This window comes from Callithrix jacchus, chromosome 10, assembly GCF_049354715.1.
Source record: "Callithrix jacchus isolate 240 chromosome 10, calJac240_pri, whole genome shotgun sequence".
Classification (NCBI taxonomy): domain Eukaryota; kingdom Metazoa; phylum Chordata; class Mammalia; order Primates; family Cebidae; genus Callithrix; species Callithrix jacchus.
The window spans coordinates 119,920,950-119,937,476 of record NC_133511.1 but is presented as its reverse complement, the minus strand read 5'-3'; the positions used below and the strand labels follow the sequence as shown (position 1 = coordinate 119,937,476).

The 16,527-nt window shown below is 50.0% G+C and overlaps 2 protein-coding genes across 2 annotated transcripts; one reads left to right on the top strand and one right to left on the bottom strand.

Moving 5' to 3' along the window:
- Window positions 1-725: 725 nt before the first annotated feature.
- Window positions 726-1,408, bottom strand: LOC103796354 (dynein light chain roadblock-type 1). The gene has a single exon (XM_035262993.3). It carries the CDS (start codon window positions 1,369-1,371, stop codon window positions 1,081-1,083), a length of 291 nt encoding a protein of 96 aa, XP_035118884.1. The 5' UTR covers window positions 1,372-1,408; the 3' UTR covers window positions 726-1,080.
- Window positions 1,409-9,098: 7,690 nt separating this feature from the next.
- Window positions 9,099-16,388, top strand: INTS5 (integrator complex subunit 5). Its single transcript, XM_002755429.6, has 2 exons — window positions 9,099-9,231; window positions 13,247-16,388. The coding sequence occupies exons 1-2, from the start codon at window positions 9,152-9,154 to the stop codon at window positions 16,224-16,226; spliced, it is 3,060 nt and encodes a 1,019-aa protein (XP_002755475.1). The 5' UTR covers window positions 9,099-9,151; the 3' UTR covers window positions 16,227-16,388.
- The last annotated feature ends 139 nt before the right edge of the window (window positions 16,389-16,527 follow it).

The following is a 16,527-nucleotide window of genomic DNA, read 5'->3' as shown; positions in this document are numbered from 1 at the left end:
TTCTCTTGAAAAATACACATATAGATCATTGTAGGGATGGCAGAGGTAAGGGCCCTGATACCAGTTCTGCCACTGCCCCTTGTGACCAAGTCACTTTACCTCTTCTGTCTTGCTTCTTTTATTTTGAGACAGTCTCACTCTGTCACGCAGGCTGGAGTGCAATGATATGGTCTCGGCTCACAGTAACCTCGGCCTCCTGGGTTCAAGCTATTCTCCTGCCTCAGCCTCCCAAGTAGCTTGGGACTACAGGTGCCTGCCACCACACCCAGCTAACTTTTTTTGTATTTTTGGTTGAGACAGTTTCACTATGTTGCCCAGGCACGTCTCCTACTGCTGACCTTATGATCCACCCGCCCCAGCCTCCCAAAGTTCTGGGATTACAGGCATGAGCCACTGCACCCAGCCCCATCTTTTGTTGGATTATGTTTTTATTTTAATGATTTTTTAAATATGTATTTTTGAGTCAGAGTCTTGGTCTGTTGCCCAGAGGCAATCTTGACCTGGGTTCAAATAATCCTCACACCTTAGCCTCCTGACTAGCTGGGACTACAGGCACATCCCTGGCTAATTTTTTTTTTTTTTTTTTTGAGACAAAGTCTCCCTCTGTTGCCAGGCTAGAGTGCAGTGGTGAGACCTCCGCCTTCTGGGTTCGAGTGATTCTCCTACCTCAGCCTCCCGAGTAACTGGCATTACAGGCGTGCACCATGACACCCCCCAAAAAATAATTTTTGTATTTTTTTTTTTTAAGCATTTTGGTTATTTTTAAAGAAAAACAGCCTTCTCCAAGGGCAACAAAATGAACTGAAGGTCAGAAGGAAGCTGGGTACGGGCTTCTCGCAAGTTCTTGCTCCAAAACTTGGAAGTGAGGCGAGAGGGCCCTCCCGGAGCTCTGGGGAAGGCCGGCACAGCACAGGAGTTCCTTTGGTTGGGGAGGAAGAGCCACCAGCCCACACATGATCACTGGATTGGTCTGAGTGGGCTCCAAGGTGACTGTCACGTGCCAGTCTGCTAACATGATCGACATTAACATTCTTGGGGGGCATTAAATTAAGGAATGACACAGGGAGTCAGGAGAGTGGCCTATTCGGTTGGATTCTGAATCACAATCAGGAAATAGTCTTTATCTGGTGCAACCATAATCTCATTTTTCTTGGAGCGAATTCGAAGGAAGGTGAGATCGTTCTGGGGGTCGATTTCACGCACGGTGCTCCGTGCCTTCAGGATGAAGCTGTGCATCAGGCTGGCATACTGGGTGGTGGTGGGGTTGTCCATGGTGCTCTTGATGGGAATGCCTTCTGTGTTCACCACGATGATTCCCTGCACTCCCTTCTGGCTCTGAAGTCGCTTCAGTGTCTCCTCCACCTCTGCCATTTCCGACGGATCCGGTAGCCCCGCGTAGCCAACACTCAGCCCAGTCCCGTGCCTTTCTCAATTTTTGTATTTTTAGTAGAGACGGGGTTTTACTACTTTGGCCAGAATGGTCTCAATCCCTTGACCTCATGATCCACCTGCCTCGGCCTCCCAAAGTGCTGGGATTACAGGTGTGAGCCACCATGCCTGGCCTCCTTCTTCCATCTTTATACTTTGAACATTTAAAACTGATCTGGGGGCCGGGTGTGGCGGTTCAAGCCTGTAATCCCAGCACTTTGGGAGGCCGAGGCGGGTGGATCACAAGGTCAAGAGATCGAGACCATCCTGCTCAACATGGTGAAACCCCGTCTCTACCTAAAATACAAAAAATTAGCTGGGCACGGTGGCGAGTGTTTGTAATCCCAGCTACTCAGGAGGCTGAGGCAGAAGAATTGCCTGAACCTAGGAGGCGGAGATCGCACCATTGCACTCCAGCCTGGGTAACAAGAGCGAAACTCCGTTTCAAAAAAATAATAATAATAAAATAAAATAAAACTGATCTGGACGCATGTAATGACAACAGTTTGGGAGGCTGAGGAGTGTGGATCACGAGGTGAGGAGATCGGGACCATCCTGGCTAACATGGTGAAATCCCGTCTCTACTAAAAATACAAAAGATTAGCTGGGCGTGATGGTGAGCACCTGTATTCCCAGCTACTTGAGAGGCTGAGGCAGAATTGCTTCAACCGGGAGGTGGAGGTGGCAGTGAGCCAAGACTGCCATTGCACTCCAGCCTAGGCGACAGACCAAGACTCCATCTTAAAAAAACACAAAAAGCAAAGGCCAGACACAGTGGCTCACACCTGTAATCCCAGCACTTTGGGAGGCTGAGGCAGGTGGATCAGAAGATCAGGAGTTCAAGCCCAGCCTGGCCAAGATGGTGAAATCTCTACTAAAAATACAAAAATTAGCTGGGCATGGTGGCAGGCGCCTGTAATTCCAGTTACTTAGGAGGCTGAGCAGGGAATTGCTTGAACCTGGGAGGCGGAGGTTTTAGTGACTCGAGATTGCACCACTGCACTCCAGCCTGGGTGACAGAGTGAGACCATCTCAAAAAAAAAAAAATGCCAGGCGCAGTAGCTCACATGTGCAAATCACCTGAGGTCAGGAGTTTGAGACCAGTTTGGCCAATATGGTGAAACCCCACCTCTACTAAAAATACAAAAATTAGCTGAGCATGGTGGTACGCGCCTGTAGTCCCAGCTACTTGGGATGCTGAGTCAGGAGAATCCTTTGAACCCAAGAGGCAGAAGTTGCAGTTAGCCAAGATTGTGCCAGTGCACTCCAACCTGGCAACAGAGTGAGACCCTGTCTCAAAGAAAAAACAAACAAAACAATCTTTCAGTAAAGTGAAGAGATTAGTACAATAAATAAACTCCTATATATGCGCTCTACTTAGATTTGGTATTACCTCTACTAGATTTAGTATTACCAATTATTAATACTGTGCTACCCTTGTGAATCTGTATTTTCCTTGTCCTTATTGAATTAGATCGTTTGAAAGTCAAATATGGACAACCTGAAACCTTATTCCTAAGGGCATCCTTCTATGTAGCCAAAATGCTATAATCACAGCTAAGATGTTTAACATTAATTAAATACCTAATATTCATATTCAGTATTCAGTTTTTCTCTTTCTTTCTTTCTTTTTTTTTTTTGAGACAGAGTTTCACTCTTGTTACCCAGGCTGGAGTGCAATGGCTTGATCTTGGCTCACCGCAACCTCTGCCTTCTGGGTTCAAGCCATTCTCCTGCCTCAGCCTCCCAAGTAGCTGGGACTACAGGCGTGCACCACCATGCCCAGCTAATTTTTGTATTTTTTTTTTCAGTAGAGACGGGGTTTCACCATGTTGACCAGGATGGTCTCGATCTCTTGACCCCGTGATCCACCTGCCTCGGTCTCCCAAAGTGCTGGGATTATAGGCATGAGCCACCACGCCCGGCCCTGTTTTTCTTTCTTTTTTTGTTTTTTTTTTGAGACAGAGTCTTACTCTATTGCCCAGGCTGGAGTGCAGTAGCACAATCTTGGCTCACTTCAACCTCCTCCTCCCAGGTTCAAGCAATTCTACTGCTTCAGCCTCCTGAGTAGCTGGGATTACAGGCTTGTGCCACCATGCCTGGCTAATTTTTGTATTTTTAGTAAAGACGGGGTTTCACCATGTTGGTCAGGCTGGTCTTGAACTCCTGACCTTGTGATTCACCTGTCTCTGCCTCCCAGTGTACTGGGATTATTGGCATAAGCCACCATTATTTTTGTATTTTTAGTAGAGATGGGGTTTCACTATGTTGGCCAAGCTGTTCTCAAGCTCCTGACCTGGTGATTTGCCCTCCTCAGTCTTCCAAAGTACTGGGATTACAGGCATGAGCCATCACGTGTGGCCATTTTTTTTTTTTTTTTTTTTTTTTTGTATTTTTAGTAGAGATGGAGTTTCACCATGTGAAACTGAAATGATCCGCTCACTTAGGCTTCCCAGAGTTTTGGGATTACAGGCATGAGCCACTGTACCCATCCCACCAAATGGTGTAGTAGCCATGATAATCTTTACCTGAATTAGTTATTACTATGTTTCAAAAATGGTGATTTTCCAATGCTGTCTTTCATTCATTCATATTATTCCTATGACCTTCTATTAAGAAGAGCCCAGGCCATGCATGGTGGCTCACTCTTGTAATCCCAGCACTATGGGCAACTGAGGGCAGGGGATCATCTGAGGTCAGATCACCTGAGGTCGGGAGTTCAAGACCAGCCTGGCCAACATGGTACAACCCCCTCTTTACTGAAAATGCAAAAAATTAGCCAGGTGTGGTGGCCTGCACCTATAGTCCCAGCTACTTGGGAGGCTGAGGCAGAAGAATCACTTGAACTCAGGAGGCGGAGGTTGCAGTGAGCCAAGATGGTACCACTGCACTCCCGCCTGGGTGATAGAGTAAGACTTCTCGACAACAGAAAAGAGCCCTGCCCGTTTTTTATTATCACTATGAATTTGCAGACTTTTTTCACATGTTATTATTTATTACTATCACGGCTGGGTGCGGTGGCTCACGCCTGTAATCCCAGCACTTTGGGAGGCTGAGGCGGGTGGATCACGAGGTCAAGAGATTGAGACTATCCTGGTCAACACGGTGAAACCTCATCTCCACTAAAAACACAAAAAATTAGCTGGGCATGGTGGCGAGTGCCTGTAATCCCAGCTACTCAGGAGGTTGGGGCAGGAAAATTGCCTGCACCCAAGAGGCGGACGGAGGTTGCAGTGAGCCGAGATCGCACCATTGTACTCCAGCCTGGGTTAGAAGAGTGACAACTCCATCTCAAAAAAAAAAAAAAAAATTTATTACTATCACTTTTTTCATGCTGAAATTATGACCAGTTTGGCCAATGACAGCTTCTTCAAGTTATTCCCTAAGTCCTGATGACACAACCACAGTATTTGAGTACTTCATGGCTTTCTGGAGCAATAATATATTTCAGACTCACCTAGTATTTTCCCTGCCTAAGAAATTGGAGTCAGCAACTTCACTAGTAAAAAAGTATAACGTCCAGTTTTTTCCCCTCTACAATATTTCACTTAATGTCCAGCGTTTCGGGTTTTTTGTTTTGTTTTGTTTTGTTTTTTAGACAAATTGACTCACTACAACCTCTGCCTCCCGGGTTCAAGTGATTCTCCTGCCTCAGCATCCCGACTACCTGCCCCCTGAATAGCTGGGACTACAGGCACGTGCCACCATGCCGGGTTAATTTTTTGTATTTTTAGTAGAGATTGGGTTTCACTGTATTAGCCAGGATGGTCTCGATCTCCTGACCTCATGATCTGTCTGCCTCAGCCTCCCAAAGTGTTACAATTACAGGCGTGAGCCGCCGCACCCAGCCTGTCCAGTGATTTTGTTTGTTTATTTTCTTTTTCTTTTTTTTTTTTTGAGATGGAGTTTTGCTCTTGTTACCCAGGCTGGAGTGCAATGGCGCGATCTCGGCTCACCGCAACCTCCGCCTCCTGAGTTCAGGCAATTCTCCTGCCTCAGCCTCCTGAGTAGCTGGATTACAGGCACGCGCCACCATGCCCAGCTAATTTTTTCGTATTTTTAGTAGAGATGGGGTTTCACTATGTTGGCCAGGATGGTCTCGATCTCTTGACCTCGTGATCCACCCGCCTCAGCCTCCCAAAGTGCTGGGATTACAGGCGTGAGCCACCGCGCTGGCTTTTTTTTTTTGAGACGGACTCTTGCTCTGTTGCCCAGGCTGGAGTGCAGTGGTGCAATCTTGGCTCACTGCAACCTCTGGTTCCCAGGTTCAAGTGATTCTCCTCAGCCTCCCAAGTAGCTGGGATTACAGGTGCATGCCACCACACCTGGATGATTTCTGTGTTTTTAGTAGAGATGGGGTTTCACCATGTTGGCCAGGCTGGTCTCAAACTCCTAACCTCAGGTAATCCACCCACCTCGGCTTCCCAAAGTGCTGGGATTACAGGCATAAGCCACCATGACTGGCCTTATTTGTTTTCTTGAGGCATGGTCTCTTTCTGCCACCCAGGCTGGAGTGCAGTGGCGCAACCGCTGCTTATTGCAGCCTGAACCTCCTGAGCTCAGGTTATCCTCCCACCTATGCCACGCAGGGAGCTGGGACTACAGGTGCATGCCATCATGGCCAGCAAAGTTTTTTATTTTTTGTAGAAAGAGGGTTTTGCCATTTTGCCTAGGATGGCTTTCAACTCCTGGGCTCAAGTGATCCACCCACCTCAGCCTCCCAAAGTATTGGAATTACAGGTATGCGCCACCACGCCCCACCAATGTCATTTTAAACAGAGGAAAAGTTTTCTCTTGAAATTGAACTGGCGTGAAATTACGGGCATGATGGCTCGCACCTGTAATCCCAACACTTTGGGAGGCTGAGGTGGGCAGATCATTTGAGGTCAGGAGATTGAGACCAGCCTGGCCAACATGATGAAATCTTGTCTGTACTAAAAATACTAAAACTAGCTGGGTGTGATGGCACATGCCTGTAGTCACAACTACTTGGAAGGCTGAGTCAGAAGAATTGCTTAAACCTGGGACGCGGAGGTTGCAATGAGCCAACACTCTGTCTCAAAAAAAAAAAAAAAAAGAAAGAAAGAAATTGAACTGTGTTCAGATGCAGTAAGGAAAGGAGAGGAGGAGATAGGAAAGAGAAGGAAAGACATATTCAACAGCTTGGTATACTCAATCATTCACAATTTTGCTCTCTGTGAGAGAGACAGGGAAAAGGAGCTTACTGGGTTCTAGGAGCTGTTAGAAGTTGAGTGTAGCTCTGAGTGGAGTGAGAAAGGGGCAGCTGACAAGAGATGAAGTTGGAGAGGAATACAAGAGCCATAAAACTTAGGGCCAGTAGGGAATACAAATTTTATTCTAAGTATAATGAGAAGTATTAAAGTTGTTTCCCATGGGGCGGGGTGGCTCACGCCTGTAATCCCAGAACTTTTGGAGTCTGAGATGGGCGAATCATCTGAGTTCAGGAGTTCAAGACCAGCCTAGCCAACATGGTAAAGCCCCATCTCTACTAAAAATACAAAAATTAGCCAGGCGTGGTGGCACTCGCCTGTAATTCCAGCTACTTAGGAGGCTGAGGCAGGAGAATTGCTTGAATCCGAGAGGTGGAGGTTGCAGTAAGCTGAGACTGCCATTGCACTCCAGCCTGGGCAAGAGTGAGACTCCATCTCAAAATAAAATAAAATAAAGTTGTTTATTTTGGTTATATTTTGCTTTTATTATGGAAACATCTTCAACATATACAGAAGTAGACTCATTGCCCAGCTCCAACCCTCATTCATCACCTTTTCCAAACTTAAAAGTTCTTTTCCTTTTTTTCTTTTCTTTTTTTTTTTTGGTAGGAGTTTTGCTCTGTTGCCCACGCTGGAGTGCAGTGGTGCGATTTCGGCTCACTGCAACCTTTGCCTCCCGGGTTCAAGCGATTCTCCTGCCTCAGCCTCCCCAGTAGCTGGGATTACAGATACTGCCACGATGCCTAGCTAATTTTTTGTATTTTTTAGTAGAGATGGGTTTTCACCATGTTGGCCAATCTGTTCTTGAAATCCCAACCTCAAGTGATCCGCCTGCCTCAGCCTCTCAAAGTGCTGGGATTATAGGCGTGAGCCACCGCTCCCGGCCACTATCCACATTTTAGAGAGGCAAAATCAAGGTACATAAAAACTTGTCCATGGTAACTGGCTAGAAAATTATAGAAGGAACTTGGGTCCAAGCAGTCTAATTCCAGGGTCCTTCAAACTGCCTCTTGCCACTGTTGTCATTCAAAGAGGAGTTTCTGTATTTAGCATTTACACTAAGCTCTACTTAAATTATCTCAAATAGCCAGGAGCGGTGGCCCGTGCCTGTAGTCCCAGCTACTCAGGAGGCTGAGGTGGGAGGAGGATCGCTGGAGCCCAGGAGTTCTGGGCTGCAGTGCGCTATGCCGATTGGATGTCCACACTAAGTTCGGCATCAATATGGTGACCTCCTGGGAGCGGGGGACCACCAGGTTGCCTAAGGAGGGATGAACCGGCTCAGGTTAGAAACGGAGCAGGTCAAAACTCCTGTGCTGATCAGTAGTGGGATCGTGCCTGTGAATAGCCACTGCATTCCAGCCTGGGCAACATAGCGAGACCCCGTCTCTAAATATATATATATATATATATATATATATAATCTTAATTGACCTTCACAAAGTCTGTGAGATGGAGGTGTCATGCTCGTTTTACAGACAAGGAAACAGGCTCCAAACAGCTGGGTCACTTGCTCGGGGTTGTTTTACTAATAAACGGCAAATAGGGCTGGGTGCAGTGGCTCATGCCTGTAATCCCAGCTCTTTGGGAGGCTGAGGCAGGCGGATCACCTGAGGTCAGGAGTTCAAGACCAGCCTGACCAATATGGTGAAACCCCATCTTTTAAAAAAGAAGAAAAAAAATGGCAGATAGGAATCCAGATCTGCCAACTCCAAAATGAACACCCTTATATTATGCAATCTCTAAGGTCAAGAAATACATGCTAGTCTCATAGCTGGAAGAATTCATCTGGTTCAAAAGCTTCCTTTCATAGATCTGAGGCCAAGAGAAGGGAAATGTTGGGTTCAAGTTTGAGGCAGACCTAGGAGTAGAAATTGCATCATATTTATTGTCCAAGAATGATGCTTGGTAATAGGTGGTAGAAACACTGTAAATAATTGAACCCTGGAGCTTCCGGAGTAGCTGGGATTACAGGCGCCTGCCACCACGTCTGGCTAATTTCTTTTTTCTTTTGAGACGGAGTCTCGCTGTTGCCCAGGCTGGAGTGCAGAGGCGCGATCTCGGCTCACTGCAACGTCTGCTTCCCGGGTTCCAGCGATTCTCCTGCCTTAGCCTCCCAAGCTGTTGGAATTACAGGCGTAAACCACCACGCCGGGGCTGGTATTGAACTGCTGACCTCAGGTGATCCACCCGCCTCGGGCTCCCAAAGTGCTGGGATTACAGACGTGAGCCACTGCCCGCGCCCGAGTCTGTATGTCAATGGGTTTTTGAATAAAGTGGTTGCATATAGGGCGGATCGGCTTCCCGCTATCATCGTCTCGGGATTCTGCCCTGGGACTCCGATAGGATGCGGAACCAATATAAGAGGGTAGAGGGCATCGCCGGATTAATTTTGCTGTGAGGCCTGGTATCTAGTTCCTTTCGCGTTTCCTGTCAGCGCGCATGCGCCGCCTGCGCTCCGCCGCTCCCGCCTCGGGCTCGGCTCGGGCTCCGGGATGTCCGCGTTGTGCGACCCTCCCGGGGCCCCAGGGCCTCCTGGGCCTGCCCCGGCCACCCACGGTCCCGCGCCTCTCAGGTAGTTAGAGCCCTTGGCACCTTACCCCCACCGCGCGGCCCCGTGCCCTTCCCTAGCCTTCTCGGTAGAAACTCGGATCCTACCTCGAGAACTCACGTCAGGGTTCTCAGATTCCTGATAGGGTCCTAGCAGAACTCAGGGACTGCCTCACCAAAACTCAGGGCTCCAGTGCACGCCCTTCCAAGACCTCGGGACTGCCTCTCGCTAGGACTCTAATGCCTAGCTACCCTCGACCCCGGCCTTCCTCTCCCAAGAGTCGGGGATATCAGAACTCTTGGGAACGCGGCTGCTCTGCCCGTTTTTGATCCTAGGAAAGCCAGGGTCCTGACTTCATAGAGAGTCCCTGAGACCCCAGGCCTAGAACTACCCACTCAATGCAGTCCGGTTGAGATACTCCCTTATATTAGGGTGTTTTTTGGAGGAAACAGAGGAATGGCACCGTCAGAGCCCTATCAGCACCTAGAGGATGCTGTCTTCTTTGACAGAAAATAGGATAAGAGAAAGGGATTTGCCTCCTCCCATAACACTGGCTTCTGAACCTCTAAGAGTGAACCCATATGTTTCAGGAGGGAGAGGGTGGAAAAGCAGTAGTACTCTGTGCCCTGGAACACCCTGATGTCCAGGCACTTTGAGGGTGCTGGGCAGGTGGTGGTTGTTGATGTGGTGGTAGGTGATTAAGATTTTGCAGAAGATGGAAAGAAACAGATGTTAGGAGGGAGCGCCCTTAATAAGGGGCTTACAATTTTTTTTTTCCATTAAGAGCAGGGGGCGGGGGGAGGGTGGGGGGTAGTGGTGGAACGTGATAAAGCTGGGAAGGTTTTTTTTTTTTTTTTTTTTTTTTTGAGACGGAGTTTCGCTGTTGTTACCCAGACTGGAATGCAATGGCACGATCTCAGGCTCACTGCAACCTCCACCTCCTGGGTTCAAGCAATTCCCCTGCGTCAACCTGCCGAGTAGCTGGGACTACAGGTGCGCACCACCATGTCCAGTTAATTTTTTTGTATTTTTAGTAGAGACGGGGTTTCACCTGTTGACCAGGATGGTTTCGATCTCTTGACGTCGTGATCCACCCGCCTCGGCCTCCCAAAGTGCTGGGATTATAGGCGTGAGGCACCGCGCTCGGCCGGTGCCTTTTTTTTTGTTGGTCACCCTATCGCCAAGGCTGGAGTGCAGTGGTGCGATCTCAGCTCACTGCAACCTCCACCTCCTGGGTTCAAGCAATTCTTGTGCCTCAGCTTCCCGAGTAGCTTGGATTACACCACACCTGGCTAATTTTTTTTGTATTTTTAGTAGAGATGGGTTTTCATCATGTTGGCCAGGCTGGTTTCCAACTCCTGACCTCAAGTGATCCACCCTCCGTGGCCTCCCAAAGTGCTAGGATTACAGGCCTGAGCCATTGCAGCCAGCCTGAAAAGGTTTTAAAGTAGATATTATGGAAACACAAATATAGTCAATTCAGCAAATATTTATTGACTACCTCCCATATACTACACACCTCAACAGAAGTGGATTCAGTGTTGAAGTGCACAGAATTGGTTCCTAAACTCTTGGAGAATATAGTCTGATTGCTTAACCTTGATTTTGTTTGTTTGTTTGTTTTTTGAGATGGAGTTTCGCTCTTGTTACCCAGGCTGGAGTGCAATGGCGCGATCTCGGCTCACCGCAACCTCCGCCTCCTGGGTTCAAGCGATTCTCCTGCCTCAGCCTCCTGAGTAGCTGGGACTACAGGCATGTGTCACCATGCTCAGCCAATTTTTGTAATTTTAGTAGAGACGGGGTTTCACCATGTTGACCAGAATGGTCTGGATCTCTTGACCTCGTGATCCACCCGCCTCGGCCTCCCAAAGTGCTGGGATTACAGGCTTGAGCCACCACGCCTGGCTGTTTGTTTTTGTGATGGCACACACAGTCTGGAGTGCAATGGTGTGACCTTGGCTCACTGCAACCTCTGACTCCAGGCCTCAAGTGATTCTCCTGCCTCAGCCTTCCCAGTAGCTGGGATCACAGGCACATGACACCATGCCTGGCTAATTTTTTTTTGTAGAGATGGGGTTTTACTGTGTTTCTCAGACTGGTCTTGAACTCCTGAGCTCAAGCGATCCACCAGCCTTAGCCTCCCAAAGTACTAGGATTATAGACATGAGTCACTGCAGCCAGCCTTGATTTATTTGTCTGTAAAATGGTATCATAATAGTACCTACTTTTCTGAACTCTTGTCAGGATTTAAATAATACATGCAGAGTACTTAAAAGAGTACCTGACACATTCTAAGAGTTATCTGTTACTGATATTATTACTGTTGTCATCGAAAGAAACATAACTTTTATTGAGTGATTAGTGTGAATCAGGTATGGTATGTAAGTGTTTTTTTTTTTTTTTTTTTCACTCAGACCATCCTTCTGCAGTACTTAAGTGCTTTATAAACATTCTCAGCCAGGCGTGGTGCCTCACACCTGTAGTCCCAGCACTTTGGTAGGCTAAGGTGGGCAAACTGCTTAAGGCCACAAGACCAGCCTGGGGAACAAAGCCAGACCTCATTTCTTTTTTTCCCCGAGACAGAGTCTTGCTCTGTTGCCCAGGCTGGAGTGCAGAGGTGCCATTCAGCTCACTGCCACCTCCACCATCTGGGTTCAAGCAATTCTCCTGCCTTAGCCTCCCAAGTAGCTGGGATTACAGGTGCCCACCACCATGCCTGGTTAAGTTTTGTATTTTTAGTAGAGATGGGGTTTCACCCTCTTGGCCAGGCTGGTCACAAACTCCTGACCTTGTGATCCACCTGCCTCAGCCTCCCAGCATGCTGGGTTTACAGGTGTGAGCCATTGGGCCCAACCTGCCAGACCTCATTTCTACAAAAAAGTAAAAAAATTAGCTGGGTGTTGTGGCAAGAGCTTGAAGTCCCAGTTACTCAGGAGGCTGAGATGGGAGGATGCTTTGAGTCTGGGAGTTTGAAACTGCAGTGAGCTGTGTTCTTGGCACTGCACTCCAGCCTGGGTGATGGAGTGAGACCCTGTCTCACAAACAGGCCGGACTCAGTGGCTTATTCCTGTGATCCTAGCACTTTTGGAGGCTGAGGTGGGTAGATCACTTGAGGTCAGGAGTTCGAGACTAGCCTGGGTAACATGGTAAAACTCTGTTTCTACTAAAAATACAAAAATCAGCTGGGCATGGTAGCACACGCCTGTACTCCCAGCTACTCTGGTGACTGAGGCAGGAGAATTGCTTGAATCCAGGAGGTGGAGGTTGCAGTGAGCCAAGATGGCACCATTGCACTCCAGCCTGAGCGACAAAGCAAGGCTCTATCTCAAAAAAACAAAACAAAGAAAAACAAGTAAACATTCTTTTATGTGGGAAGTATTATTATCCTTATTTTCTTTCTTTCTTTTTTTTTTTTTTTGAGACAGAGTCTTGCTCTGTTGCTCAGGCTGGAGTGCGGTGGCATGATCTCAGCTCACTGCAACCTCTGCCTCAGCCTTCTGTGTAGCTGAGATTACAGGCATGTGCCACCATGCCTGGCTAATTTTTGTATTTTTAGTAGAAATGAGGTTTCACCATCTTGGCCAGTCTGGGCTTGAACTCCTGACCTCATGAGCCACCTGCGTTGGCCTCCGAAAATGCTGGGATTACAGGCATGAGCCACTGTGCCCTATTATCCCTATTTTACATAATCGACAAAGCTCACTTTGGGAGGCCGAGGCAGGTGGATCACAAGGTCAAGAGATTGAGACCATCCTGGTCAACACGGTGAAACCCTGTCTCTACTAAAAATACAAAAATTAGCTGGGCATGGTGGCGCATGCCTGTAGCCCCAGCTACTTGGGAGGCTGAGGCAGGAGAATTGCTTGAACCCAGAAGGCGGAGGTTGCGGTGAGCCGAGATCGTGCCGTTGCACTCCAGCCTGGGTAACAACAGCAAAACTCCGTCTCAAAAAAAAAAAAAAAGACAAAGCTCATACAGGAAAGCTAAGTTGCCTAACATCTTACAACACTCTAAGTCTGTTTCTTTTGCTTCCTTGTAGTGCTCAGGAGCTGTCTCAGGAAATCAAGGCTTTTCTGACTGGCGTAGACCCTATTTTGGGCCACCAACTCTCAGCCCGGGAACATGCTCGCTGTGGTCTTCTCCTGCTCCGCTCTTTGCCACCTGCTCGGGCTGCTGTGCTTGACCATTTGAGAGGTGTCTTTGATGAGAGTGTCCGGGCTCACCTGGCTGCCCTGGATGAAAGCCCTGTGGCTGGTCCACCTCACCTCCGTCCACCTCCACCCTCCCATGCCCCTGCTGGGGGACCTGGTCTAGAGGATGTGGTTCAGGAAGTGCAGCAGGTGCTGTCTGAGTTTATTCGGGCCAACCCAAAGGCCTGGGCACCTGTGATTAGTGCATGGTCCATTGACCTCATGGGGCAACTCAGCAGCACGTACTCGGGCCAACACCAGCGTGTTCCCCACGCTACTGGCTCTCTCAATGAACTGCTACAGCTGTGGATGGGCTGTAGGGCCACGCGTACGTTAATGGACATCTATGTGCAGTGCCTCTCGGCTCTCATTGGTAGCTGCCCAGATGCATGTGTGGATGCCTTGCTGGATACCTCTGTTCAGCATTCTCCACACTTTGACTGGGTTGTGGCACATATCGGCTCCTCTTTTCCTGGCACCATCATTTCCCGAGTTCTCTCCTGTGGCCTTAAGGACTTTTGTGTCCATGGTGGGGCTGGTGGTGGAGCTGGCAGTAGTGGTGGAAGCTCTTCTCAGACCCCCTCTACAGACCCTTTCCCTGGATCTCCTGCCATTCCTGCGGAGAAACGGGTGCCCAAGATTGCCTCAGTTGTAGGCATCCTAGGGCACCTGGCCTCCCGCCACGGAGATAGCATCCGACGGGAGCTCCTGCGAATGTTCCATGATAGCCTGGCAGGGGGAACTGGAGGCCGCAGTGGGGACCCCTCCCTTCAGGCCACAGTTCCTTTCCTACTGCAGCTGGCAGTCATGTCACCAGCTTTGCTGGGCACAGTCTCTGGAGAGCTTGTGGATTGCCTCAAGCCCCCAGCTGTGCTCAGCCAGCTGCAGCAACACCTCCAAGGATTCCCCCGAGAGGAGCTGGACAACATGTTGAACCTGGCTGTTCACCTGGTAAGCCAGGCCTCTGGGGCAGGTGCCTACCGCTTGCTGCAATTCCTGGTGGACACAGCTATGCCTGCTTCAGTCATTACTACCCAGGGACTGGCTGTGCCAGACACCGTGCGTGAAGCCTGTGACCGACTAATCCAACTGCTGCTGCTGCACCTGCAAAAACTGGTTCATCACCGGGGAGGGTCTCCTGGTGAAGGGGTGCTGGGCCCGCCCCCTCCTCCCCGCCCGGTGCCCTTCTTAGATGCACTAAAAAACCATGTTGGAGAGCTGTGTGGAGAGACATTAAGACTGGAACGAAAGCGCTTCCTCTGGCAGCACCAGCTCTTGGGCCTACTGTCTGTCTATACCCGTCCCAGTTGTGGACCTGAGGCCTTGGGCCATCTGCTGAGCCGAGCCCGAAGCCCTGAAGAGTTGAGTTTGGCCACCCAGTTATATGCAGGGCTAGTGGTCAGTCTCTCTGGCCTCCTGCCTCTGGCTTTCCGAAGCTGCCTGGCTCGGGTGCATGCAGGGACATTACAGCCTCCCTTCACGGCCCGATTCCTGCGCAACTTGGCACTGCTAGTAGGGTGGGAACAGCAGGGTGGCGAGGGCCCTGCAGCCCTTGGGGCCCACTTTGGGGAATCTGCCTCAGCCCATCTGTCTGACCTGGCACCTCTCTTGCTACATCCTGAGGAGGAAGTAGCTGAAGCTGCCGCCTCCCTCCTGGCCATTTGTCCATTTCCTCCTGAAGCTTTGTCCCCCTCCCAGCTCCTGGGACTGGTGAGGGCTGGGGTGCACCGCTTCTTCGCCTCTCTGAGGCTGCATGGGCCTCCAGGTGTGGCCTCAGCCTCTCAGCTTCTCACCCACCTGTCTCAGACATCCCCAGCTGGGCTCAAGGCTGTTCTGCAGCTGCTGGTTGAGGGAGCGTTACATCGAGGCAACACAGAACTATTTGGAGGGGAAGTAGATGGGGACAATGAGACTCTCTCAGTTGTTTCAGCTTCTTTGGCTTCTGCCTCCCTGTTGGACACTAACCGGAGGCACACGGCAGCTGTGCCAGGCCCTGGAGGGATTTGGTCAGTTTTTCATGCGGGAGTCATCGGCCGTGGCTTGAAGCCACCCAAGTTTGTCCAGTCACGAAATCAGCAGGAAGTGATCTATAACACCCAGAGCCTCCTCAGCCTCCTGGTTCATTGCTGCAGTGCCCCGGGGGGCACTGAATGTGGGGCATGCTGGGGAGCTCCCATCCTGAGCCCGGAGGCAGCCAAAGCAGTGGCAGTGACCTTGGTGGAGAGTGTGTGTCCTGATGCAGCTGGTGCAGAGCTGGCCTGGCCCCCGGAGGAACATGCCCGGGCCACCGTGGAGCGGGATCTCCGCATTGGCCGGCGCTTCCGGGAACAGCCCCTGCTGTTTGAACTGTTAAAGCTGGTGGCAGCTGCTCCCCCAGCCCTGTGCTACTGTTCCGTGCTACTTCGGGGGCTGCTGGCCGCCCTCTTGGGCCATTGGGAAGCCTCTCGCCACCCTGACACGACCCACTCCCCCTGGCACCTGGAGGCATCCTGCACCTTAGTAGCTGTCATGGCTGAGGGAAGCCTCCTGCCTCCGGCCCTGGGTAATATGCACGAGGTATTTAGCCAACTGGCGCCTTTCGAGGTGCGTCTGCTGCTACTCAGTGTCTGGGGCTTTCTCCGGGAGCATGGGCCCTTGCCCCAGAAGTTCATCTTCCAATCAGAGCGGGGTCGCTTCATCCGGGACTTCTCCAGGGAGGGTGGAGGCGAGGGTGGACCCCATCTGGCTGTGCTGCACAGTGTCCTCCACCGCAACATCGACCGCCTGGGCCTTTTCTCTGGTCGTTTCCAGGCACCTTTACCGTCCACTCTCCTTCGACAGGGGACGTAGCCTTTTCTTGCTCTGGAAGCCCAGGAATGTTGAGCATTGAGAGAGGGAAGGGACTAATGTTCTACGGAAGTGTGGAGGTTTCTAAGTCCTTGGCCTAAAGAGCGCTGTCACTTTTTTCTCTCCCATCTCTTTTTCTAAATAAAATTTGCCGAGTTGAGAAAACCAGTCCAATACTTCTGTCAAGCTGAGAGCATGCAAAGTCGGACAGCGCCAGGCTCTCGACGTTCCCACCCCTGGCCTGAAGCCCCGCCCCCTGTGATAATTTGGAGTGCGCACTCCACCAATGACACAGCTGCCCGGC

Excerpts from the sequence above, each read along its gene's own strand:
- INTS5 (XM_002755429.6), top strand. The coding sequence starts at position 9,152 with ATGTCCGCGTTGTGCGACCCTCCCGGGGCCCCAGGGCCTCCTGGGCCT. Across the intron at positions 9,232-13,246 it reads CACGGTCCCGCGCCTCTCAG|TGCTCAGGAGCTGTCTCAGG; the intron begins GTAGTTAGAGCC and ends GCTTCCTTGTAG.
- LOC103796354 (XM_035262993.3), bottom strand. The coding sequence starts at position 1,371 with ATGGCAGAGGTGGAGGAGACACTGAAGCGACTTCAGAGCCAGAAGGGA.